The sequence below is a fragment of the Rhipicephalus microplus genome, chromosome X, assembly GCF_043290135.1.
Source record: "Rhipicephalus microplus isolate Deutch F79 chromosome X, USDA_Rmic, whole genome shotgun sequence".
NCBI lineage: Eukaryota > Metazoa > Arthropoda > Arachnida > Ixodida > Ixodidae > Rhipicephalus > Rhipicephalus microplus.
In genome coordinates, this window is record NC_134710.1 from 11,902,900 (window position 1) to 11,929,093 (window position 26,194).

The following is a 26,194-nucleotide window of genomic DNA, read 5'->3' on the forward strand; positions in this document are numbered from 1 at the left end:
CGACATCGGTGCTTCGATTGTGGTTCTGCCTGTTAAATGGTTAGAATTCGATAATTCTAGAAAAATTACTGGTGACTCCCAGTTTACTTAATTACCTCTTTTTTCTAACTTTATCTTCAATAATTTCAACTTCCTTATATATATTCTCTGGTAACCTGCCGACACACACACAAGCACACGTATGAAAGAGGCGAGCAAATGTCGCGTTATCCTTGATCTTGAGTATCTGCAGGCGCATTTCTTAAAACACCCAATATATACTACAACACTTTTGTACCGCAATAGTGTGCCAGCAAGCTTGATATGCGAAGCATCCCTTGACAACAGATAGATCTGAAAGCGTGCAGCTATATGTGTGCATGAAATCATTTGTTTCATAAACAAGAAGAGGCATTTATTCGTTGGTGTAACCTAAAAGTGCTTTCCGTCTAATTTTTTTTTATCGTGGAACTGCAAACCGATACTCGCAACACGCGTTTTTTATTGCGGTCCATGGCGGTTCCGCCCTGTTTTTCCTCTAGCAATATGGCCGCCGGCGGCTTCACTTGTTCCTTTTGGCGGCGGCCCCATCGTGTACTACCCTTCATTCCCCTGGTCGCTGAGGCACACACCTCTAAACGTTAATGAGTACTTATGAAACGCTATGTTCGACTACTAATTTTAAAACAATAAAACAAATAAAATAAAGAAAATTTGTGTGCTTATTTAGTAGGAGTAAGCTTATTAGTAGCGCCTTCTTTACACGTGAATAAAACAGCTTTTGTCTAGGTCTAGAATACTTACGATAGCCCCGGCCCGCGTCGGCCAAGCTCCTTGTGCCGGTCCTTTGTACTGCCTACCAAGAGTATTTCCTGATGGGCGACAATACTTTTGAAATGAGCGATAGTGACGGCTCAAATGAAGTTGTCAAGGGCGCTTTCATGCATCGTAACCGAGGCACCGATGGCTTTCCCCCAAGAGGTCCTCCGAGGTAATGCCGCGTCGGAGATCATTTAAGCAAACTGATTTTTTTTTTTTTTTTAATGGCGGACTCTCGCCCGATTGAATTTTAGCTGTTCTCTGGTACACTTGTAGCTGAGCCAGGGAACTAGCTGCTATTCACCGATTGCTTACTGCTTTGTGGCTTGAAGGTGCTCGTTTCGAAGGAAATGAGCGGACGCGCGCATTCCCCAAGCCAAAAACGTGGTCTCTTGCTCGTCTGTCGTTTAGAGTATTTATTTAAGTCTGAAAGAGAATGTCCCTTCTTTTGAAAACTGTTTGCGAAGCTGTTCTAGTTGTCTCTTGAAAGCGATGGCACAATTTTATCTTTGTAATTTTTTAAATTGGTGACTATGTCGAGAAAACCAGCAATTTTTCAAAAGCACGGCCATTTCCGCTTCATTTAAGCTGATAGGTGGTGATGCAGCTTTTCAAACATGCTGTAACCAGCGTTATTTACAGAATTGCTGTCTCGAACAGTAGTGTAATGATTGTAGGGATTAACTAGTGTACATGTTGAGTAGTAAGGATATCCGAAATTCTTACCCCCGTATTCAGAAACGCTGCTTGACTCCAACTTGATTTGACATCGACTTCGATGCAGCACAAACACATTTAGAACGTGCTGTCTTTTCAGAAACGCTGCTTGGCTTGAACTTGACATCGACTTCGATGCAGCACAAACGCATTTCGGACGTGCTGTCTTTAGGCGATGCCAAGGTTGCACAAACGCAAAGACGCGTTCCAAACGCGCTGCATTGAAGGCGGTTGCAAGTCAAGTTCAAGTCAAGCAGCGTATCTGTATACGGGGGTTAATGCTTCATCCTAAATTCTGGGTAAAGAAAAGTAGTTGTTAAAGCTGTCGGGCTTATAGACAACAGACAAGCCTAGAGTCATGCATTGGATCACACACACACTACCCATACATAGTGTTTGTGGGCATCATATGCCTGTTGTTTTTTCCGCATATGTCATCCCATGATAATGAATATGCAATGCTCATGGATTGAAACGCCACAGTGGCACTTTTAGTTGATATTAGGATGTGCAATCACTCAGGATAAATGCATGATTTCACTATGAATTGGCCCACTAGAGGTCATGTTGGATTTGATGTAGTGTCAAAGTTGCGCCTATCTGCAACTTTCAGCTACGGTGGGGCTGCCACACAGCAACCAGCAAAAGGCATGGTGCGGTTACAGAAGGAAAACTTTCCTGACGACGTGTGAGCCCTGCTTCGTCGTCCTCGTGTCCCACAACTTCTTGCGTTTACGAAACCTGGAGTATGATAGATTTTGTTGGTGCAAGGCTGTAGAACCTTTTGCTTCAACAATGGGCGAATAATACAAGAGAAATTACATGTGCTGTGGGCTGCAACGCTAAAACTTCAACATGAAAGGCGTCACAAGCGTGCTCGGTTTTCTTTTCGGCTGGCGACGAAAAAAGCAATGGGCTATCAAACTGTACATTGTGAAACTTGTCACAATTGTGGTTACCAGCGTGCACTTGAAATCGGCTGACTTTGGGTGGAACCGAATTGCTTGAATTTTATTTACCAAAACCACGACATGATGAAACATGCTGTAGCGCGAGGACCTCGGGATTAATTTTCGCAACTTAGGGTTCCTTAAAGTGCTCTTAAATTTAAGCTTATGGTTTTTGCTTTGCAATTAGCCCTATCGAAATTTCCCCACCGTGGCCGGCAATCGAGCCCATCGAACTCAGCATCACGGCACTTAGCGTACTGTGCTACCATGATTGGTAACCTCGAGTGAAAAGACACCCGCTATGGTGCTCTAGGGGCTAAGGCACTCGGATGTAAAGCCGCACGTCACAGGATCGATTCCCGGCCGCATTTTTGATGGAGGCAAAAATGCTTGAGGCCAGTGTGCTAAGATTTAGGTGCACGTTAAGGAACCCCAGGTAGTCAAAATTTCCGGAGCCCTCCACTACGTCGTCTCTTGTAAGCATATGATGGTTTAAATATGTTTAACCCCAACTATTAATATTAATATTAATGCTCAGACAAACAGTCGAGTGAGTGCTCTTGTTTTTTGTTTGGTCTACAATAACGCGGTTAATCCGCGTAATTCTCGTTATGCCGTGATCGAGCGCAAGCTTGTCTGGGGTGCTCAAATTTCAACAACATGATTGATATTTGTACTCTTGTGTCTGCGTCAACATACGCAAGTTTTCTCGACAACATTGATGCGAAGATGGAAGCATAGTAAACTGGTTGGCCGAGATGGCCTGCAGCGTTGCATATTCCTGTTAAATGTCCTAGCATCATACGTGGTTTCCAATCTCGCTCGTAGCTTGTAAGTCGACGCTATTTTGAATAAGTGGCACATCGGAGCATGGCTTTATTTGATTAGGAATTAGTTTGGACAATGAAACAACGCCACTACCGGTAAATGTCTTGGAATTCTCGATTAAAATGATGGGAGTGCTAAATAAACAATCGACAGCACAGGCGGCTCCGCCTTACCTGGCTGGGGTGCTGTTTACCGTTGGGAATATAGTTAGCCACGCGATCGTCGGACCGAGCGGATGAAAAAAATCTGCCGAATTTGAGGTACGCTGGATGCCCGATCTGGCAGCCCAGTATGACAGAACATCACCGAACCCGCTGCTGCACAAGCGCATAGGAAGTTGAATCCAGAGCAAGGTCATACCGCGTGTCCCGCACTTTATGCACTCGGTTATGAGCTGCAAGCAGCAGGAACCATGCAGTAAAAACACCTGCGGCAAAGGCTCCGTGCATGCGAGTGATCACTGCAATAACAGCCATTTTGGTTTTCTTGTGCCCCGCCTTATAGTCGCTGAAAGTTCCGAAAATGACTCAAAGGGGTTGAAACAGAAATATCTCAAGTTTTTTGTTTAAATGGCTTTTATTCAATCTGTGAGGGCCGTCAACTTAATTGCCAGGATCTTCTGAGCACCATTGGGTGTAATACATTGGTTGTTTTTGGAGCATCTTATGAAAGAATGCGTACTAACCAGGTTCACATACAGTTGTAGTAATCTTTCTTACCAAAAGATTAGGGGACCCTAAAGCTTTACCTTTAGGAGTTGACCGCGTTAGACGTCAGACTATGGTCAGGCGACGCTGCGAAAAACGTCGTTACCAGCGCCCCCATCGCCGCCCTGGCCAGAATTGGGTAGTGCAAAAATAGCCGTTCGCAAGCGAACGTGCATAGGCCCTCCTCTTTCGCTGGTGTTGAGGCGTGGTTCCCTGATAATGAAGGATCTGGCAAGCTTCTAACGTCAATTGAACGTCGCTTCAGAAAAGTGGGCAGCTCATCAAAGAGAACTGTGGGTCCAATGCAAAAAATGTTTTTTATTTTATTTCGGTGCGCTGCAGCTCGCAGTTTAAGTGCAAGCGAGTGTCGCATGATATAAAGTTCGAGGCAAGCGCTCAGACGTGCATTCTCTAATGCCTAAATGCGTTTTGAGCATACACATGATGCCAACTGGATGAAGCACATATGTGAGCAATGTATCTTACTATCAGTGAACTCGCTTTATCAGATGGCCCCGGGGATTATCGCCTTTGCAATGGCATTCTCCATCTATCTCTCTCTTCTTGTGCGTTGACCGTTCTATTACGCATCTTAGCTGTTGACCGTTACCTTTCGTTGGTACATACTGTGAATGGGGATACATGCATGTCTACTTTCTCGGTGCACAATGAAAGGCAAAACAGAGGCCTTCGAGATTGGCTTCAGCAGTCGCAGTGACCAACGCCACGAAAAACCTTATTATGTGGTCGCGACCAACATTTTGCGATTTATCTGTGTCATGTACATGTTAGCATTTGCTAGTTAAGGCCGAAATTTAGAGCCTTCAAAGCCTGCGTGCGCGACGCTGTGTAGTGGTGAACACTTTAGGTAATCGGTGGTCATGGCTTGTGCGATGTTTATCACCTGCATCACTAGTCTGCATTTAACACGGTGCGTACCACGTTCAGAGGCTTTGTTGAACTTCATATTAAAAGTTGCCACATCTTTCCGTCAAGGATTTCTAGTAATTGGAGATCTACATGACCAAACTTTCTCATCTGACTGGCCGTGAAGAACACGATTAATTCGCTTACCGACACATTCGCAACGGCCTGTATCGATTTCTCTCACAGTTAAGCCCGAAACATATGGAGCATTTTTTTTATGTTTTCCCGGCATTTAGTGTGCTGGCGTCACTCAGCCCCAACGCTACCGGTGATGGTGGCCGGAACGTTCACTTCTGGGGGATTCAGATATCTGCAGCGTCGGCGCAGACATCAGAAGCAAGTCGATGGATAGAGCCAATCAGCGCACGGCTACCGGGGACTTCTGCTACGTAACAGCAGCATTATAGCCACTATAGCAGCATTGCTGCTGCCACAATGGCTGCCACCAGTCTTGGATCTATTAAGTCGTCGCCGTACTCTGCGACCCGAAAATTTTCAACTGATGCTTGTATTTGACTTAGCTTGTTCCTCAGAAGCTTCGACCGAAAGCGGTCGGGATTTCTTAGAACCGTTTTCGAGTGCCATACTCAAGTTCGTCGATAGGGTTAGCAGTCCTGAGTGTATTGGCTGAATACGTGGCCTCAAAGATGTATAACTTCCAAGTTCAGGGGCAGTATATATAGCGTTTCTGGTTCTTCTTATTCTGAACAGCTGGCACTAGAAGGGAAAAAAAAAAACCTTTCCGTGTTACTATGATTTGTTTTTCTGGCCTTAGAATTGCAAATAAGACATGAAACCGAATTTCAGGATTATTTGTTGTTGCTGCATTGACGGACACTGCACACTGCTTTGCGAGGTCTTGGGTTCATTCTCATCGATACAATGTGCGACGCTGAGCTAGCGCTAGCCTTGGCACTCCTCGTATGGTTTGCCACCCTCTCTGGTGGCGTTGACTCAATGACGCCGAGGGAAGCGACGTCGAGAAAACGCTAACCAAAACGCTGTATATGTTTTGGGCTTTATGCTTTGCGACGGCTATGGGTATCTGTAAAAATGAAGTCTTACGTTCGTGGCAATGCAACAGTAGCGAGACTAAGCTCTTTCTTTGTAGAGCAGGGAGCTGTCGCGTCTGCTCTTTTCTTACCGTCATTGGTGAGTGAACCAGCAACCACTACATGATGGTTCGGCCGCGTGTCTGACTTGCGGAGAAAAAGTAGCTCTTTTTCGGAGTGTTCAGTGCACAAACACGTAATATTTAGCTTAATTGTTGTTGCCCCTGGCTGCGTAGCAAACTGTGCAAAGGAGTGGAGCTTTGCACTATCCAAAACTGTGACAACAGGTGGTGCTACGTGGCTGTAGAACTCCAGAGTCTGACGTCTTTAGCAACATCCTCTTCTTAGTGCGTACTTCCAACACTTATTACATGAAACCTTCTCGAATTTGCTATGCACCCACTACGTGGCCTTAAGGGAATAGGCACAGTAGCGTGTGTGCCTTTTGTAGTGGGGTATTGGCTTTCAACTACGGAGCCATTATGATAATCACATATTCTGACACCCAGCTCTTTAAAGGGCCACTCACCAGGTTTGATAATTTTGAGCTAACAAGCGCAATGCGTAGACGAGGCGTTCATGATCATGTCTGCCAAAATTTGCAACGCTATGCGCCGCGGAAATGGGTCAAATTTTCAAGATGAAAGCTGCTTGCCCTCCTCTCTACCTGCACACGCGTAGCGAATGAGGGCATGACGTGGGTGTAGGAATGGGCCTATGTACACAGCACTGCGGTCACGTTGGTCCTCTACGTAGACGACTCTGCTCTGACGTTGTCAACAGTATACCACGTGACATGGCAAAAATTATTTTACACAACATGCGTAGTTTATGTATTTGTTGCTTTAAGAGATGAGTAAAACTTGAAATAAATAATGAGACGCAATGAAAATTGTGCACGTTTTTCTTAAATTTTTTTTCCCCGTGAAATGATACGAGATGCGGGGCTAATGTGCCAGCGTTTCTCATGCGTTCGGGTTCCCACGGTCAATTGAGCAGACGACCGCTGTGGAACGCTCCTACGCGTTTGCGCAGTCATTGTGCTCATCTACTCCAGCGCGTCTAAGCCAGCGTTTTTAAACAATCCCGCAGAAACAGGCAGAAGGCCACAAAATAAAGCTGGTCAACAAAGCAACACCGCTCGCGTGCACGGGGGCTGGGCTTGTTCGGGCACGTCATGTGAACGTCACCTCTTGGTCGGTTGCCAAAGAGGGTGGTGAAGAGGTTTGGCTTGCGAAGGTTACGCGGAGGAGCGGAGAGGGTTTTGAACTCGTCTCCTCTCACCCTCGTTTCGTGCCACTTCAAAAATTCTGTTTTCTCCGCTCGTAATGAGCCGATTCGAGAAATTTTTGTGGCAAAACGTTCCTCATCGAGCACCCAACAACTTTCACTGTGTAACTAAAATTTGGTATGAGGCCTGGTGAGTGGCCCTTTAAGGCTATTGCATTCGTATTAGTTGCAGAGTGCCCATAGTTACTTCTAGCAGTTTTATGAAAGTGCCTAATTAGCTGAAGCTGTTTTCGTCTAAATGAGAGAGTCACAAGTGGGCACATACATTTTGAAAAGCAAGTGGACTTACTAAAGATCCCAACTAAGTCCCTTTTCGCAGACCGAGACGGTGTCGAGTTCTATGGCACATAGTGCAATCTGTTTTTTTTTTTTTTACCTCGCCTGTCATAGGTACATGACTCCCATAAGATTTTCATGACAGACTTTCTCGATTTGCTGCCTTGAGAAGCTTAGTAGCTATGGTGCTCAGCTGCTGGCACAAAAAATATGAGTTCGATCCCTTCAGCGGCAGTCAGATTTTAAAATGCTTGGAGCCAGTATATGGTGCGATGTGAGGGCACGTTAAAGATCCCCGGATCGTTGAAATTTGGTGCAGTTCTCCACTATGGCGTCTCTCTTATCCCAAACCCTAGCAATGTTACCTGAACTGTTTTTACTACCTGGTTTCATTAACAGGAGCATTCAAATTGTATAGGAGTGTCTCGGAAATAGGCTGCATACTACACTTGAATAAAAAGCTTCCTATTACCTGAACCCTTCACATTGTGTAAAAAAGAGCAACATTGTGTAGCTGCAGTGAGGATGCCATTTTGTTCTCGGAACACCTCGGGTTTGAGTTCTCAAAAGCAGCACATTCGTCATCAGCCTCTTGTACGCCCTCTGCAGGCCTTTCTCCAATTTACCGTATCTGTGGTTTCCATTTTATGCCTGAGAGCCTAATTTTTGGCTACATTTCCCATCTCTGGTATCTATTCCGTTGCCACAGCTGATCCGCCATGGTGGTCTAGCGGTTATGGTGCTCAACTGCTGACCCCGTTGGTCATGAAATCAAATTCTGCCCACAATGGTATCATTTTCTATGGAAGCCAAAATATGTGAGGCCCGTGTAACTAGATTTAGGTGCATGTGAGAAAACTCCAGCTGGTCAGAATTTCTGGAGCCCTCCACTATGGCGTCTCTCATGTGGTTTTGGGACGTCGAACCCCGTCAGTTATTATTGCTACCATCAGTTATCTATCTTTCATATTATGTAACCTGCCCATATCTGCTCTTAATGCTGGAATTTTGGCGACGGCATTTATTCCCTGCCTTCCAATTTCTTCATTTTACTCCTGCCATTTTTGTTTCATTGCGCACTGTGTGGTTCTTCTCGAGGTTCTTTGCCACGTTTTTGCTTGATATGTTAATACTTGCAGTGTATTGTGGTTGTGCACTTTTGCTTTAGGGACAGTGGTGAATAGCGCATCATGATTTGGGAATGTCTGCCATAACCACTCCAGGCCAGTTTTATACTTGGATTAGTTTCCATTTTGTAAGTGAGCCTTAATAAATGAGCCCGTAAAGTTCCCTTCATTTATTCGTAGCGAGGGTCACATTCTGGTAGGCGTGAGGCCTTCAGGTAGTATGCAAGCGATTATTGGTGAGCTGCAGGGGTGGAACAGCCGCGCCATTTGTACCACTGTGCGCCAAATTTGTTTACCAGTGCCATCCTACGCCAAACTACCACTGCCACGTCAAACTCACCTATCAGTGCCGTACTGCGCCGTAGCACCAGAATTTAGCCACGAAGTGCGAAAGCCATCAAGCGTCGTGCCCGGAAATGTGGCTGAAACATTGTCTTCTTGGTTTCATAGAAACAGTTATAGTTTTCGTTTTATAAAGGCTATGATCGCTCCAGGAGCAGCCTTGCACTTTGATTCTAAGGTGTGGTCGTGATCTCTATGCGTGCGCGATCATGGCAGGCATCAACGTGAATATCTCAGAAACTCTTCTACAGTGCTGCGCTCTCAATGCGAAGAGACTGGGAGAAGACCATTTCTTCTCTCAGGCAAGGCTCTATTATCTTACACCAGCGTTGTGTAGTGTAACACGATATCAGATCTGAGAGAGTTACAATTTGTTGCTACTTATCATTTGAGCCTTACAATTTGTTGCTATTATACTCATTGCTTAGCCATTATGGTGTTTTTTTTTATAACATGATGGCAGCGTCCGCAAAAGATATCAAGGAGCTGAGTGTCTTTCAGGACCCCGTTTTGGGTAATAAAGTTTCATCATCACCATCATGGCAGCAACAGTGCTCAAACAAAGGGGGGTGGTGTCCGGTTCCTGGAAAAGCCTAGCAAAAACAGGTGCACATGACTGCTTATTGAGCGTATGTATGTATGCTCGTTGATTTGGCTGCTGTGATTCACGCTTATTGACTAGATGGTTCACTCTCGCGCGTTAAGGTAAAAAAAAAGGAAAAAAAACGTGGGTGGCTGCACATAACCAAACATGTCACAATCGCACAATAAAGGGTGAAACAATGAATGCGATAGCATAAATTGTAATGGTATAAAAAGGTGAGGCTGGCAGCTAACTCTTTTGATTCGATCTGATGTAACTGTATGAAACTCTGGGGTACGAGAATACGGCTGCTTCGAGGAGAGCAACACTTTTTGTGTAGTTTCTTTGTGATCATTGTGCAGCACGTGGAAGTGTATACAATACGAGTCGCCGTTGATGGCTGCCGATTTAGCGTGCGCGCTAGTGATCTCGACCATGCCCTTAGAAACAAATTCGTAGTTTTTGCTCAAACGACACCTGTCCCCCTCCCTCGTTTTTTTTTTAATTCTCTTTGCAAGACGGGTGGAGTTCTTCCTTTCTGCTTAAACTACAGGCCTCTTGGTCGGGCTCATTGGATGTTATTGCACACACCCTCCGAGCGGCGGAGATGGGCCCCACTGTTTCATCTCTGCTTCAACTGCATTCGTCACCCCCGCTCGCGTGCTTTTATTCGTGGATAGAAGATGCGATGCGTTGGGGTATGTTATCAATTTGAAGTATTTATACGGGACATGACGGCAATGGCGAAAATTTGGCTGATCCCACGTATGGTATGAATCGATATGCGAAGCACGAATGAGGACGGTTGATATGTCACTCCGAAATCAGCACAATGTTATAAGGCAGACGTAAATTATACCGGACATGATTTCCATGTCATGATTATCATTTTTGGACGTGTCGTTTACCTTCGTTGTCTATTCACGTGACGTGATATCATATTTGGTAAATGTGAAGATAGCGAAGCGGCCGCGAGCATGCTATGAGCCTGGAATGTAGTCATGTTTTACATGACATGCTTGTTATGATTATCTTCTTTGGACGCGCCATTTAGCTTTGCCATTCATTCACCTCGCGTAATACCAAATTTGGTATATGTGGAACTAGCGAAATGGCCGCGAGTGCATCATGAGCGTGGCATGTAGTCATGTTCTTGCATGACATGCATCTCATGATTGAGCGTGGCATGTAGTCATGGCTTACATGTCATGCATGTCATAATTTCCATGTGTGGGTCTGTCAATTATGTTTGCCATGCAGTCGTGTCATACCATACCAGTTTTGCGACATGTCACGTTAATGAAACCAATGCAAGAGCAGCAAGACCATGAAATGTAAATCATGACATTTATGCCATGATTTACATGATTTCCTCTCTTCCTCTCTCCATCTTTCAAACTCCCTAATCCCTGTCTCCAGTGTTGGGTAGCATACCAGTCTCTCTAGAGAGAGAGAGAGAGAAAGAAAGAGAATACCAGGAAGGTAGAGAGTTTAGCAGTCCCTTAGATTGGTTAATATCCCTGCCTTTCTTTCCCCTCTTGTTCCTGTTGGAATTACATGCGGTGACATGGCAAGGGTGTGATCCCCCTCTGTTAACGTGGATCCTCCTCGCTGAACCATTTAATGTGACACAATGGAGTTTTGCCAAGATTAAACAGCTCTGCTGGTTAAAAGTGTTGTAGGGGTTAAGCAATCTGTCTTGCCATTACAGCTTTGGTCCTCGGGGCCCACCACCACGATTTCGGGGTCCACCTCCGCCAGGCATGATGGGGCGTCGGGGTCCACCCCCAATGATGCGGCCTATGATGGGGAGGCCTCCTCCACCTGGTTACCGGCCCCCTTTTGACCCGAGCTTCCCACCGCCACCCAACATGGGTCCACCTCCACCAATGAGCATGGGACCACCACCAGGCATGGTGAGTGTGTGTGTCCTGATCAGGGCATTACAACTTAAGTACCTTTATTGCAGGACTGGCTATAGCGCGTTGTCTTGTGACTCCTATTGATCTTTCCATTTAGTTCTTTGTACAATAAAGGCTCATTCGAGGACTGAAGGATTCTAAAGGCAAAAAGTGGGGCACTGCGAAACGGGACCAGACAAGAGAATGATGACACTGGCACACATTCTCTTTTCTAGACCGTGTATTGTACTGCACCCCACCTTTTGCATTTAAAATTAATCATTACCGTCTGGCCTAAATAGTTTTGCTACAATACTCCGAAGTAGTTTGTAATAGAGCTGTGCGAATAGCAACATTTTGGTTGCGGAGCGAATTCGTATAGGAAAGTTTGCAAGTTTTTTCAGCGCGCGAACATAGAAAGAAAGGACAGGGTAGACAAAAAAAGCGCTGACTTCCAAATAACTTTATTTCACAGACTAGCAAGAATATGTATGCCTAAAAAAGGTTGATTACAGAACACGAAGATAAAATACAAGCTTAATTAATGCGCCAGTATCAAAGCACGTGTGACGGGTCCTCTATTGCCTCAGAGCCCAGCCGGGTACAGTGAAAGCTCGTTAATTCACACCTCATTAATTCGAAATTTTGGATAATTTGAAATGGTCGTCGCAGTCCGGTCCGCAGTGCATAGGAGACCATGTGTAAAACGATTCGTTAATTCGAACAGAAATTGCTGCCTCTACGGATAATTCGAAGCGCGCGCCGCCGAGCGTCATCATCGTCAAACACTAGTGGAAGCTTTTACGGTCGAACGATAGGTGGCACGACCAGTTTTTTCGAGCTTCAAGTGGCCTCCAAGCAAAGTGTGGCCCCCCAAATCCAGGGAGCAATTTTTTTTTTTTTTTTCCGTAGCCCTCCCGCTATCTTAGCGCCTGGCGCCACTTGTACGCGGGACCCACGGGACGCTGAGGAGTCGGCGGAGTAGTCCTAGCAGTCCTAGGCCGCTCCTCGCAGCGTCACTTTGTTCCTCAAGCACGTTCGTTCACGCCGTCAAGTCGTCTTATTCCGCATCGAAGTTGCAAGATGCCGCGGGGAAACTACTGCGCGAAGACTGTCAAGGAGAAGGTGGAGATTTTGCGAAAGGTTGACCGAGGGAACTCGAGCAAATAGGAAATTGCGAGGAAGCACGGCATACCTCCGAGCACGTTGTCAACCTACATTTGCAACAGGACGGCCATTGAAAACACCTATGAAGCTGAGGACTTTGGCGCCAGTCGAAAAAGGCTAACGACAGCGAAGTTCCCGGAACTGGAGTCGGCTTTGATTATCTGGGTTAAAGAAATGAGAGCCCAGAGTATCGCATTGAGCGGCCCTATCATCGTGGCCAAGGCAGCCGATTTCGCCCTGTGCTTGAACATTGAAGACTTTGTCGCCTCCGAGGGATGGTTTCATCGTTTCAGGGAGCGGCACAATCCCGTATTCCGCACGTTATCCGGCGAGTCAAAGGAAGTGGACGCCGAAACATGCGCTACTTGGAGAAGCGACAACCTGCAGCAGTACTTGGAGAGCTACTCACCACAGGATGTGTTTAACGCTGGCGAGACAGCGTTCTTTTTCAAGTTGCAGCCAGACAAGACGATCACCTACAAGGGAGACAGCTGTGCCGGCTGGAAGTGCGCAGGATAGTTGTGACGTGCCAGTGGCGCGGGATAGGAGCTCATGCCAGTGGCATTGCGCGACACTCTTCGGGGCGTACGTTTTGCCGATTATGTTGAAGTTGACACCGGTGCATCGGTGTGTGGTGCCCTGACTGATGAGGACATTATCGCTCAAGTAGCCGGTGCGCAGCCTGATGCTGAAGAGCCAGAAAGTGAGGAAGACGAAAATGACGAAGTGCCTGTGCGCCCGTCAGCTTCTGCGGTGATGGAGGCACTTAATGTGGCGCGTCTCTTCTTCAGCTTTGAAGAGGGTGAAGAGGATTCTCTGCGCAGCGTCCGCGCGCTGGAACAGAGAGCCGCAGCTGTGGCATTCAGAGAAAAGAAGCAGATGGTCATCACTGACTTTTTTGGCCAATAAATATTTTTCGTGCCCCCACCCCCGAAATCCACCCATTTTTGCTCACTTTCATTATTTTGAATTTTGTTTAATTCGAAATTGCTCAGCGTTCCCGTGGAATTCGAATTAACGAGCCTTTACTGTAATCACGTTCTGCCTGTGATGAAGCAAGAGATGAGGTGCCTACGCATTCATCACCTAGCGAGTGTACTTTTTTGGCTTCAATAATTTCTCGGGTAAGCTGATTCCTATGCCTTGCCAATATAGAGCACTGATCAAAGAGGGGGGTGCACCGACAATCTTGGCAATGGATGCCAGGGTGCCCTTGTACCACATTGTGCACATTGTTTCGGTGTTCTCAGGGGCGGTCATTTATGCACCTGCCGATTTGGCCGACATAGACGCACTCACATGTCAGTGGAATCCAGTAGACGACTCCCACTGCGCGTGCGACGTAATGTAACCTGTGCGCAACAGAGCACGGGGCAAAGTTTGCACGAGGTGTAGTAACCCATTTGCAAAGTTTCTGCAATTGTTCCGGTGCAGAAAAAACCACAAGAACGTTGGCGGCTCGAGCAATCTTTTTTAGCCTGTGTGAGACATCGGGCACATAAAACAGTACGACAGGCCAACTCTTTTTGGCTCTGTTGCGCTTATCCGGTTTGTCGCCTCGCTTCACGACAGTAACCAGCTTTTCTGCCACCGAAACGAGAAGATGTGCGGGGTCAGATGCTCCACTTGTAGAGCAAAACTGAGGTGTACCATGTGGGGGCAGGACTTCTTTACGGCGTTGGCAAGGCAGAGGTTATCAATGCTCCGCTTGACCAATTTTTAGTGAGCTGAGCTAAAAGGCAAAAGTGGCTTGCCGCTTCTTGGTTCATACATCCAGCAAACGTGCGAGGATCCTATCAAAAGCTTCAAATCTAAAAATTTCAGGTCGTTATCAGTGGGTGATTCATACGTTCGAACGAGTGGTTTCAGGCACTCTCGGAAACCAGTCAAAACGTCAGAAGTAAAGGGCTCGAATTTTCGACTATCACATTTCAGCAACACTAAATAATTGTCAACAAAACGGCAAACTATAAAAACTATAGAGTTGTCAAGCTTGTTTGACAAGACACGATCATGATGTGCTAGAAATATGTCACTGAGAAAACATGAACCATTATGTACTCCACTTTTTTTGTAGGTAGTTTTTGTCATCCCATGGTACAAAGGTGGCCTTCAAATAAAAACTGAGTAATTCTACCAGGCTGCTGTTATGGATTCCAGTGCTTTCGAGATGTAAGCCTTCGAACAAAGTTATCAATACAGGAAGCACTGTCGTGTACCTAAAGGCACATTCCTTGTCACTTCTGCCGGCTGACAGAGAAGGTGGACTTGCGGTTCTTCGTCGTTCAATGTTCAAGGTGAAAGCTGTACAGACAATGAAGTCTGTTTTCAATCAGAAAGATAAGATTTGTCTGGTTAAGCTTAAGAAGCCTGCGAAAACTCTTACCGGGGCCCTGGGATTTCAAAAGCTTTCAGAGGCGATAGATAGTTCCAAAAAGCTTAGCCTTGACCTGTTTTTTTCAGCGAAAACCCACAAAATTGACAGCCCATTGTGGGTCATAGTAACAGAAAGGGGGACCTGGCAAAAGTCGGTAGCACTTTTCTTGCAGGAAAAGCTCAAAAATATAAGAATAGACGACCCCTTTTTTGGTCAAAAACTCTGGCGCTGTCATTGACACTCTTGGGCAAACTAACACTCTATAGGCAGTGTCTGTGGATATAAAGGACTTATTTCACTCTTTACCGCATGACCAACTACTTAAATGTGTAGAGGAATCCATAGAAAGCTTCGAATCATCAGCGTTTCAAACGCGTACCGGAATCCATAACAGCAGCCTGTTAGAATTAGTTTTTATTTGAAGGCCACCTTTGTATCACGGGATGAAAAAAACTACCTACAAAAAAGTGGAGTATGTATTGATTGATGTTTGGCACTCATTCTCAGTGACATATTTCTAGCATATCATGATCGTGTCTTGTCAAACAAGCTTGACAATTTTGTTGACAATTATTTGGTGTTGCTGAAATGAGATAGTTGAATATTCCAGGCCTTTTCTTCTGACGTTTTAACTGTTTTCCGAGAGTGCCTAGTGCCTGAAACCACTTGTTCGAACGTATGAATCACCCACTGATAACAACCTGAAATATTTAGATTTCAAGCTTTTGCTAGGGTCCTCGCATGTTTGCTGAATGTATGAACCAAGAAGCGGCAAGCCACTTTTGCCTTTCAGCTCAGCTCACTAAAAATTGGTCAAGCGGAGCATTGATAACCTCTGCCTTGCCAACGCCTTAAAGAAGTCCTGCCCCCACATGGTACACCAAAGCTGGTTACCCCGTGCATGTTCTCGTTTCGGTGGCAGAAAAGCTGGTCACTGTCGTGAAGCAAGGCGACAAACCGGATAAGCGAAACAGTGTCAGAAAGAGCCGACCTTACGTGCACGACGTCTCACACAGGCTAAAAAAAGATTGCTCGAGACGCCAACGTTCTTGTGGTTTTTTCTGCATCGGAAAAATTGCAGAGGCTTTGCGAACGGGTCAATGCACCTCGTGCAAATTCTGCCTTGTGCTCTGTCGTGCACAAGACACGCTACGTTCCATGCGCAGTGGGAGTCGTATACTTGATTCCACTGACGTGTGGGTGCATCTACGTCGGCCAAACCGGCAGGTGCATAAATGACTGCCTCCGAAAACACCGAAACAATGTGCACAGTGTGGTACAAGAGCACCTTAGCATTCATTGCCCAAATTGTGGGTGCACCTCCCTCTTTGATCAGTGCTCTATATTGGCAAGGCATAGGAATCAGCTTACCCGAAAAATTATTGAAGCTGAAAAAGTACACTCGCTAGGTGATAAATGCGTAAGCACCTCACTGGTTGCTTTACCACAGGCAGAACGTGATTACCTGGCTGGGCTTTGAGGCAATAAAGGACCCCTCACACGTGCTTTGATACTGACACATTGATTAGGCTTGTATTTTATCTTAATGTTCTGTAATCAACCTTTGCCCCTCTGTGAAATAAAGTTATCTGAAAGTCGGCGCTCTTTCTGTCTACCCTGTCCTTTTTTTCTATGTTCGCGCGCTGAAAAAACTGCAAATCTGACAACGCACCAACTAGCCTAAGCTTCCACTCTCGTATATGAAGTGTGAGTGCGAATTGAATCGAATAATTTTTCAATACTTCAAAGTGAAATTGCAGAAAAAAATATTGGCAGTGATTCCTAAGGATATTTTTTTATAAAATAGCAATATGAAAATGTTTCCTTTGGCTAGGTTGATAAGCATGGTAGGAGAGGTGTTTCATAGTGGTTATATCAAGAATGAGTCGGTGCAGAGGCCGAATTGTGTTTATGTACAGTACGGTCTACTGTTAAAGGGAACACTACAATTAACAACGTTCATATTGCAGGCCCCCTAACAGCAAGTGGACAAGGAAACAATGTTGATACATGGCACTGGTGTGACAAAAGAAGTCAGAACTGTCATTCATCGGCAGATTTATGTAAATCTAAAGTCATTATGCTTCTGCAAGAGAGTGAAATCTAAACATGTTGTGCACGGAAGTGTTCCCTTTACCAGTGGCCCCGTCTGTACATGATTTGGTGCAAGAGAAGTGTTGCTGACAACACTTTACTCATGAAAGGCAGAGTCGTTATTTTCTCAGGCTCTTCTCCTCGTCCAACATCTGTGCAAGCCCAACTGACATAGACTGGGGTGGGCTTACTTCAACTGCCCAATTCGAAATTGTTTCGTAAATGTCAATAAATAAGAATATCTGAAATTTTTTATGCTAAAAACCTTCGGCGTCTAAGCTTTCGGATTTCTGGCCAGAATTTCGGGTCCAAAACGGCATTGATTGAGCCCCCACCTCGGCCACATCTGTCATCGCCATGTTGAAACCAGTATTTTCTTGAGTCAATAAATTTGAGATCATTGCAGAGCCTGTAAGGCGGCTTTGTCGCAATACGAGAATACAATGGGCTGAAGCATCTTGCCGCACATATCTGCCTGTGGCGATGACAATGAATCGGTGCAAGGACACTTGGCCTGGACAAGGACGAAAAAGACATTCTTTTTGCAGCTACAGTCAAATCCCGGCACAACGAAGTCCGCTTCAACGAAATTTCCGCCACAACGAAGGTTTTTCCATTCCCCGTCGATGTCCCATAGGGTATAATGCTTCGAAATTCCCTCCAATACGAACTACTTCACGGCAGCATTTCCACTTCAACGAAGTTTTTTGCGGGACAGGCACGAGCAAAATTATTCAAATTACAGCTTATTGAAATTCTCAAAAGTGTTTTAATGCCTTGACAAACCATGGACCTTAATAACATTTAAAAAAACACACACACAAGATCTTGCTCAGAGCGTGCATACTGGGCGCGACGGTGACTCGCTGCGCAATGTAAACAACACAAAGCCGCCATACATACTGCGATAGTGATGGCGATGCAATCAATGCAACGCGCTCTCATGTAGATTCAGAAGAAACGTCGGAAACGTTTTGAATCGTGTCTGTGTACAAACAACACGCATTAATTTGATTTTTATAGTATTTTTAATCATTTTTATAACGTTTGTGAGAATGGTTTCAATGTCAGGAATTTCCAATTTATGTGTACGTACGTACGTACAAAATTGGATATGCGAGGCAAATCCTGGTAGAGTGCGACGATGCGTTCGGACGACGGCTTCTGCGTTCGGACGACGGCTTCCGCTTCCGGCGGCTTGACTAGGGCTAGCTTCTTCACAACGAGCGATCGCACACTTTGGTCATTGTTTGATTGTTTCCCGAAGGTGCAGTAACGCGATCGACGATGGCCCAGCCGGCGAAAAAGCGCAAGTTTTTGTCGCTCGAAGACAAGGCTCGCATCATCGCACAGGCTGAAGCTGGAAAGAAGAAGGCACTCATCGCTGAAGAGTTCGGGATTGCGGCGAGCTCTCTGTCAACCGTATTGAAAAGCAAGGACGCGATAGGCAAAGCTCTAGCTTCAGGGACGTCCGCTAAGCATAAGAAGGTGACCCAGCCAGTGCACGAAGCCTTAGACAAGGCTGTTTACACCTGGTTCGTGGAGACGCGGGCCAAGAAAATTGCCCTTAGCGGCGATATTGTGCGGCAGAAGGCGCTGGATTTTGCCTGCATGCTCGTCATTGATGATTTCAAGGCCAGCGTAGGTTGGCTAAACAGACTTAAATCCCGCCACAGCATCATCGGCAAAGTGTTGTGTGGTGAAGCCGCTTCGACGGATAAAGACGGTGCCGCCGCGTGGATGTCGGCCAGCCTTGGAAGCATCCTTAAGGACTACGCATCATCGGACATATACAATGCCGATGAGACCGGTCTATTCTACGACATGTTACCGAACAAGACCCTGGATTTTAAGGGGCTGCGCTGTCAAGGAGGTAAACACAGCAAGAAAAGGATCACCGTGCTACTGTGCGCCAATATGGACGGATCAGATTAGCGACCGCTTTTGGTCATTGGCAAAAGCGCAAAACCGCGCTGCTTCAAAGGAAATCGGCGCCTTCCAGTGAAGTACGTGGCCAACAGCCGGGCGTGGATGACCCGTGCAATTTTTGGAGAGTGGGTCGAGGAATTCGACCGGCACATGGGCAGGCAAGGCCGCAAGGTTTGTCTGCTTTTAGACAATTGTTCCGCACATTCCATTGAGGACACGGAGCTCGAGAACGTGCAGCTCAAGTTTTTGCCACCGAACTGCACGTCCATCATTCAACCGCTCGACCAAGGGGTCATCCAAAGCGTCAAGTGCGCGTACCGCAAGCGCCTTATCCAAAGGCTGATTTTGAACACTCGGTTGGGTCGCGAAACGAAAATCGACTTGTTCATGGCGCTCCAAATTATCGCTGCTTCGTGGTGCGAGACGGGGAGCGCCGTAGTCGCAAACTGCTTTCGCCATGCCGGATTCGCAGTACAGTGCGCCGAGACTTCCGATTCTGCGATTGAAGCTTACGATGGCGACGCAGACCGCGATGAGGACAGGTTGCTGGACCAGGACGAAGAAATCGCAGTCGCTTGGGCAGACCTGCAGGAAAGTGATGTGCCCGCCGACGTACATATCAGCGAGTTCTTGCAAGCCGACTCTTGCTTGATGGTGCGCGAAGAAATGACGGACGCAGACATCATAAAGAGCGTCCAGGAAGATGGTGTTTCGTCGGACGATGATGACACAATCGCGCAACGTGATCCCGCACTACCACTGACTTCACAGGTGCTGGACGCATTCGATATCATCAGGCGTTGCATCGGGTTGCAGGACGACGATGAAGCAATGGCTCTACTGGCAGCGTGCGAAAGTCGTGTTGTGCCATCGCTTGGCAAGAAGCGGAAACAGGCGAAGTTGAGCGATTTTTGGCATTAAAGCTTGTTCTTTTGCTTCAGCAAGTCCCGTGTCACGTATGTATTTCATCATATCGCGACAACGAATTTCCGCAATAACGAAATTTCGCGCCCGCCCCGTCAATTTCGTTGTAGCGGGATTCAACTGTACTGACAAAGCTGAATTGTTGGTCGATCTCCGTTTGATCGTCGAACCCATGTCGTCACACTGGTCGAAGTGCTGGGTAAGCTTCATGCTTGGCACACCTTCGCGGAGCCAACCATTGATTCTGGAATCCTCGCCACGCGTCGAAACACTGGTCCACTATTTCAGTTGACGTCTACTAGGCCTGGCGCCTGAGCTCAATCTCCTGCCGGCAGGTTCCAGCCATCGTCCTTGAACCACCATGGCCACTGCAGCTCTATAACACTTAGGAATGTAGAATCCTATGATTCCTGAACGCTGTCATGGTGAAGCCTATGAAGATCCTCAAAAATTTGCTGAACTGGTTCAGATGCTCTGTGAAGTATAATCAGTGGGCCACCTCAGATGCCATAATTTCTATTGTTTATCTATCTGCAAGACAATGCCCAGACATGCTTCATGAATCAGGAAAGAAGCTTGGTTATGCGGGATGATTTCCTCACCCAGCCTCTTAAAACATTTACTAGTTTAACAGAAAAGAAAAAAACGCAACCTTTAGTGGAAGCTCAAATACAAAAACCAAGCGAGTGTTTATATGTTGGCCGAGTACATGGCCCGTCTTTTTCTCAGGGCAGATCCTGAGATGCCAGAAGACGGGAAGTTATGGTATTTCATGCGAGGATGAAGGAGCAGCTGTTTGCTGAGCTTTTGAGACATCCACCAACAAAAGTAGCTGAGTTCACCAGAAAACCCACAGCTACGGTAACGCTACCACCAGCATAACATGTTCAACTCTGTAGTGATACTCCTCTTATGGCTGCAAGTAATGACAAGTATTTGTGGGAAGTGATCCGAGAGATTCTGTGAAAGGAGCTTCGTCAGCTCGGTTTGATTCCACCACCAGAACTAAAGCCAATGTCGTCTTTTGTCACTGAAATCCGGGAAGAGGTTCGTCAAGCTTTTTATACAACAGGCTATGGTGACAATGATGCGTGGTTGCGTGCGTCGAGAGGTGTTATCACTTAGTACCATTCACGTATCACTTAGTGCCATATGCACAGGCTTTACAAGATAGGTGGTGCGGAGAGGTTTCTTGGCTCCTACGCCACACTCTTGTAAGGGGTGCCTCATAAGGTGGTCGCAAACGGTGGCGCAGCGCGTTTTTGTTGTCTCTTAAAAGCTTGGAATACACTTTACGCTATGCCAACCGCGCAGCTGAGCAGATAAAGAAGCAGACGTAGTACAAAAAGTCACAGTAGTAATATGCTAAATTGTTTTTTTTATTCGTCATGAGTGTGATCGTTTTTTTTTTTTTTCAATTGTTTCCGGTGAACCTAGTTCTCAAAACCTTTTCTTTTTTTAATATTGTTTCACATGTTTTTTACAAGGGCTGGATAAGCCACATGGTATATAAAAAGGTAGTGTACTTCATACCTGGCGATAATATTTTCACATGCTTTCTTCGAAGTCCGTTCAAGTGATGTGTGTATTATAATGGCGAATTCCACCCGTCGAGCGGGAGCGAGTTTTCTTGCTCCAAAGCTGACAATCCGCGTTTTACTGGTAGATTCGGAGCAAGTTCGCATTTTACACTGGTAGATTCCGAGCAATCCACTCTGCGACAGAGCGTTCTGCGTGCTCCGTCTTGCAGAGACAGATTTCGCCGGAACTTTGAGTATGCGTTGCCGTCATTTCTGGTACAGTCGGACAGCTGGGTTACCCTCAGCATTTTTTGAGGTGGTCTAGTAAGCCCGTGCTTCTGTTTACATTCCTAAAACTGGAAAGCTCCCTGCTTTCCGCAACACTGCGTGGTCGGAATGCGTGCTTTGCAGTGGCGATACAGTTGTCATTGAAACATCGAGAGCAGAAAAGAAAATAGTTTCAGGTACAGCTTCACTAATGTATGCGTAAAAAACTTCCAGAGACCTCACGCAGGCGTTGCGTGTCCCACTTGGAGATCTCGTTTGGCACACTCCGAGTGCTTGCTCCAATATTTCGGCGGCCACTCCTGATCTACCAGTGGAATTCGCCATTAGCCAATTAAAATATGCACGTGTGCCCCCACGTTGCTAAAGATTTGTTTTTTTCAAGCTCCTAGGACGACATATTAAATGCTGTTAACTGCTCCAAAGCAAGGTTCATCTGCTCCAAAATTGAAATTTTGCTGCCCCAAAAACTGCTTCCAATTCAGTCTCAGCCGTCTCACCCCTGCAGATTAGGCAAGAGCGATCCCGTCCGGATCTACGCGCTTCATTTGGGATCTGGTCGAGCGCTCTAGATCTGCGATTGGAATTCAACATACTAAGTGGCCGCAAACGCTCTTGAGACCATGACATGTAAGTCATGTTGTACATGACAAGTTCGTCATGTTTGCTCATTAGGATCTGTCTTATGTTTTTATACACTCTTGTAGAGTCAGACGTCCGACACTGGAGTTTTGCAGACAGTAGCGCCACCTGCCGGAGCAGTTTTGGGTAGTGCAAAGTCTGACTCTCTTGCACAGTTTACTGCGCAATTAGGCACAACAAGTGACCACGAAGCAATGATTTAGCCAAATATTAGGTGTTGGTGCATGTAACACTCTTAAAGAGAGGTTCGAATTACTCTCCACGAGTCAGACGGATGCACAACTGAACCGTTTTGAAGTGCTTGTTGAATCGCTCGCCAGAACGACGGCAAAAAGAAGAGCAGACGCAACAGCCCCGCATGCTGTGAATAACGGCCACGGACGTAAAGCACTTCAGTTTTAGAGATTTCCATAGCTGTCGCACGCACCAGAATGGCGAGAGCGTTGGATACAGGCTGTTCAAACATGTTGGATAAGCGAATTACTTGCGTTCTTCATAGCCAGTCATATGAGAAAGTGTGGTAAAGTAGGTCTCCTGCTACTGTTTTCAGTATCCTTGACGGAGAACCGTGGCAACTTTTACCATGAAGCTCTGGCTGCGGTGCAAGGGGTGCAACATTTAAATGCAGACTGGTGACGCTTGCAATGAACATCGCGCATTCCATGAGTCAAGACTACCCACTATATGAACTGGTCGTCACCACACAGCACTATGCACGTATGCATTGAAGGCCGAAAGTTCCTGCTTTTATGATTTTTATGTTGTGTCTTGTCAATCATGTTCACCACGTAGTCATGTTGTGCCATACCAATTTTGGTATGCATCCCATTAATGAAATGGTCGGGGGGCACAAAGTCGTAGGCAGCTAGATGAATAAATAAATGTGTTCAAAGTCATAGAAGTTTGCTAAGAAATGCCTCAAGTTTATAAAAGGAGCTGCCCGAAAAGGCATTTTCGCCTGCTCCCTGGACATCTCCCAAACCCATGTACTCTTACCCACCACTGTATATCACTTTTAAGAACTGACTGCATGTGTGTGATAAATAATAAATTGCCAATAATAAACTATAAATTCCCCTGCTCTGTAAATTGCTAAGTGTGCTTGCATCTTTTTTGTATTGTTTCACTTTCCTCGTACCCATATCGGCCATGTCGTCAAAACTGTACTGATAGAGAGCTAGATAGTGCTTTTCTGGCCAGTGTGCAGAATTAATAGCCAACTTTAACGACAATTTTAACTTAGACTTGAAGGTACTACGATCATGAAGGAAAATATAGTATAGTTGGTTATCGGAAAGCATTGGAAAAACAACGTCACCGGCCCATATCATGATGTGGCTGAAGAAGCCTGTTTGGTTTCATTTGTTGTAATGATCCTGGTTTCATTTTTTTGAAGTTGCATTTGGAGTTGCAGTAATCATGGTACCATTCAGTTATTATTCTTTAGCTAGGCATCAATAAAAACCCAGTCAACTTTGAGAAAGGCAGTTATTTTCAAGTTATATTTAATATCAATATTGCATTTGTCTTGCAAACACTACGGTTACTAGGTTACTAGAAAGTGTGTGTAATGGCAAGTGCTGCTCATTCGACAGGGTGGGCCACCGCCACCACCAAACTTTCAGAATGGTGGTGACACTTACGGAGGAATGCCACCCCCACGGCCCCCCATGATGCCCCCACCAGGGTTTGGCATGGGACCGCCTCCACACCAGCAGCAGCACCCCGCCCAGCAGCCACCCCCAATGAGCGGGCCCCCGCCACCTATGGGGGGGCCACCTCCAGCCTTGGGACCACCCCCGGGTTTGCCACCACTAACTTCTATGCATGCACCATCTTCAACAGGGGTCATGCCACCTCCGCCACAGCAACCTTGCCTTGACCTCTCTGGCGAGATATGGGTGGAGACGAAAAATCCCCAAGGAAAGGTAAGCCTCTAAGTTATCCAGGGTAAAAAAAATTTCTTACTACAGTTGAACCCACTTATGAAAATCTGAGATTTAATAATCTCTCAGTTAGAGCGACCATATTTTGGTGCATTTACGGTTTTCTATGTTGCCAATTGAAACTTTTCTCATATAGCGAACATTTTAAAGCCTCCTACATTGGCCAAGAATGCTTCAGACATGGTTGGGTAAAAATGTGGCAAAAACAGACCTTCTGAAGCATGAGAGAGCACGGCCGGACTAAAGAGGTGTGCGCCTGTTTGCCTTTGCATCCCGGTAGTAGAGAGAGTTTCACGTGTGCCCCGATAGTGAACTCACCTCGAAGATACCCGAAATCTGTGTGCGTTGTACGCTTGCTGCGAATTCTGCGAGTGAGGTTGCTCACTTTGTAAGCATTTCTTTAGTGACAGAATGGCAGTGAGGTAAAAACAAATAGGAGGCAGTATGAAGACTTGCAGTCAGCTTTTGCATGGCAACATTTTCTTTCTACAATGAATCATGCCTTAAAATGCAAGAAGCCATAAAAGGGTTCTTGCATGCTTGCTGAAAGTGATGACCGCGATAACTGTTCTTTTCGTAAAAGTTCTCTGCGTTAACGCTGCAACATGTAGCAAAGCATACTTCGTCTTTTCAGTCATGGCAGAGGCCAGTCGATAACTGATCACGACTTCTGTTTGATTGCTGAGAGTCCTTCGCGGATACGAACTAGAAAAGAATGAAGACGACGTGGCGGCTGGTGATAAACGTGCCATTATGACTTATCGCCGACAGCCTTATCACAGTCATCAGCAGCTGTGTACTTGGCAGCATGTGTGGCATAAACTGTTCGAGTTGTTGGTGGTACAAGCTGCACAAGTGTGCGATGCTGCAGTTGGCAAGTTTGCTGCTACTGCGCTGTGTGCATTGATTTTCAGAAACGAACGTAGTTCGGTGATGTTGAGTGGCGCGGCTACCAAGAAATGACGCCGAGAGCCAGCATATAATGGGCTTTATTAGGTGACAACCCAAACGCGTTACGTCTCATCGTGCAGGATCGCCACAGTAACGCGGGTACATATACAGTGGAACTTCTATTATACGTCCCCTGGTTTTGCAATGACCCACAATGCGTTTGCTACGAATCGGTTTAGTCCCAGCAAAATCCTCATAAAAATAATGTATCAAAAACCTTTGTTGCACAATGCAGTTTACGTCGACCCCGCGTCTTATGACAACTTTTAGATTGTGTCCGAAAGAAAAAAAAAACCACCTTTACTCGAATCAAACATAGACCAAGTATTCATGGCTGTATTCAGATAAGAACGTCGGTGCATGTTCGCCGACGCCTTTAATTTCGTCAGAAAAAATAAATTTTGTTTTCTGAGTTCTCAGGACCACAAAACCACTTTTGGTTCTGCGAGAACAAATTTTACCTTAAAAAAAATTCAGAAGTGTCCACTGAGCTGCAACCGCCTATTTCGAATTTTGTAAAAATGGGATTTCGGCAAGATCCCGTAAAATAATTGTTGTAGCTTTAGGTCTTAAAAGTTTAGGCCAGATACTAAAAATGCTTTTCTTTGATAATCCGTCATTACTTTGCAGTTATGGCGCTGTTCTTTCAAGCAAAAAAGTTGCGAAATCGTTATATAGCTCAATATTGCTTAAATTTTATATTTCTTTTCTCCGCGCGTATGAATGTCGGACTTCCCGAATGTTTTGAGAGTGTTGCCACATAGGTTAACGAACTTGCAAAACGTCGTTACTGAGGGTAACGTCAAACGTTAAGGAGAAATATTTAAGGAGAGACACCGGTTTTGAATATTTTTCTTTAGT

The 26,194-nt window shown here is 45.9% G+C and overlaps 1 protein-coding gene across 3 annotated transcripts in view; it reads left to right on the forward strand.

The window, feature by feature from the left end:
• The first annotated feature begins 773 nt into the window (after window positions 1-773).
• LOC119175661 (transcription elongation regulator 1) overlaps window positions 774-26,194 on the forward strand; it is a 253,503-nt gene continuing 228,082 nt past the window's right edge. For 2 of the 3 annotated variants that reach the window (XM_075881832.1, XM_075881834.1), the window contains exons 1-3: window positions 774-970; window positions 11,309-11,513; window positions 24,032-24,364. In XM_075881832.1, coding sequence (XP_075737947.1) covers window positions 855-970; window positions 11,309-11,513; window positions 24,032-24,364 — 654 coding nt within the window. In that variant the 5' untranslated portion in view covers window positions 774-854. The remainder of the gene's footprint in view (window positions 971-11,308; window positions 11,514-24,031; window positions 24,365-26,194) is intronic. The other variant, XM_075881833.1, reaches the window with a different exon arrangement.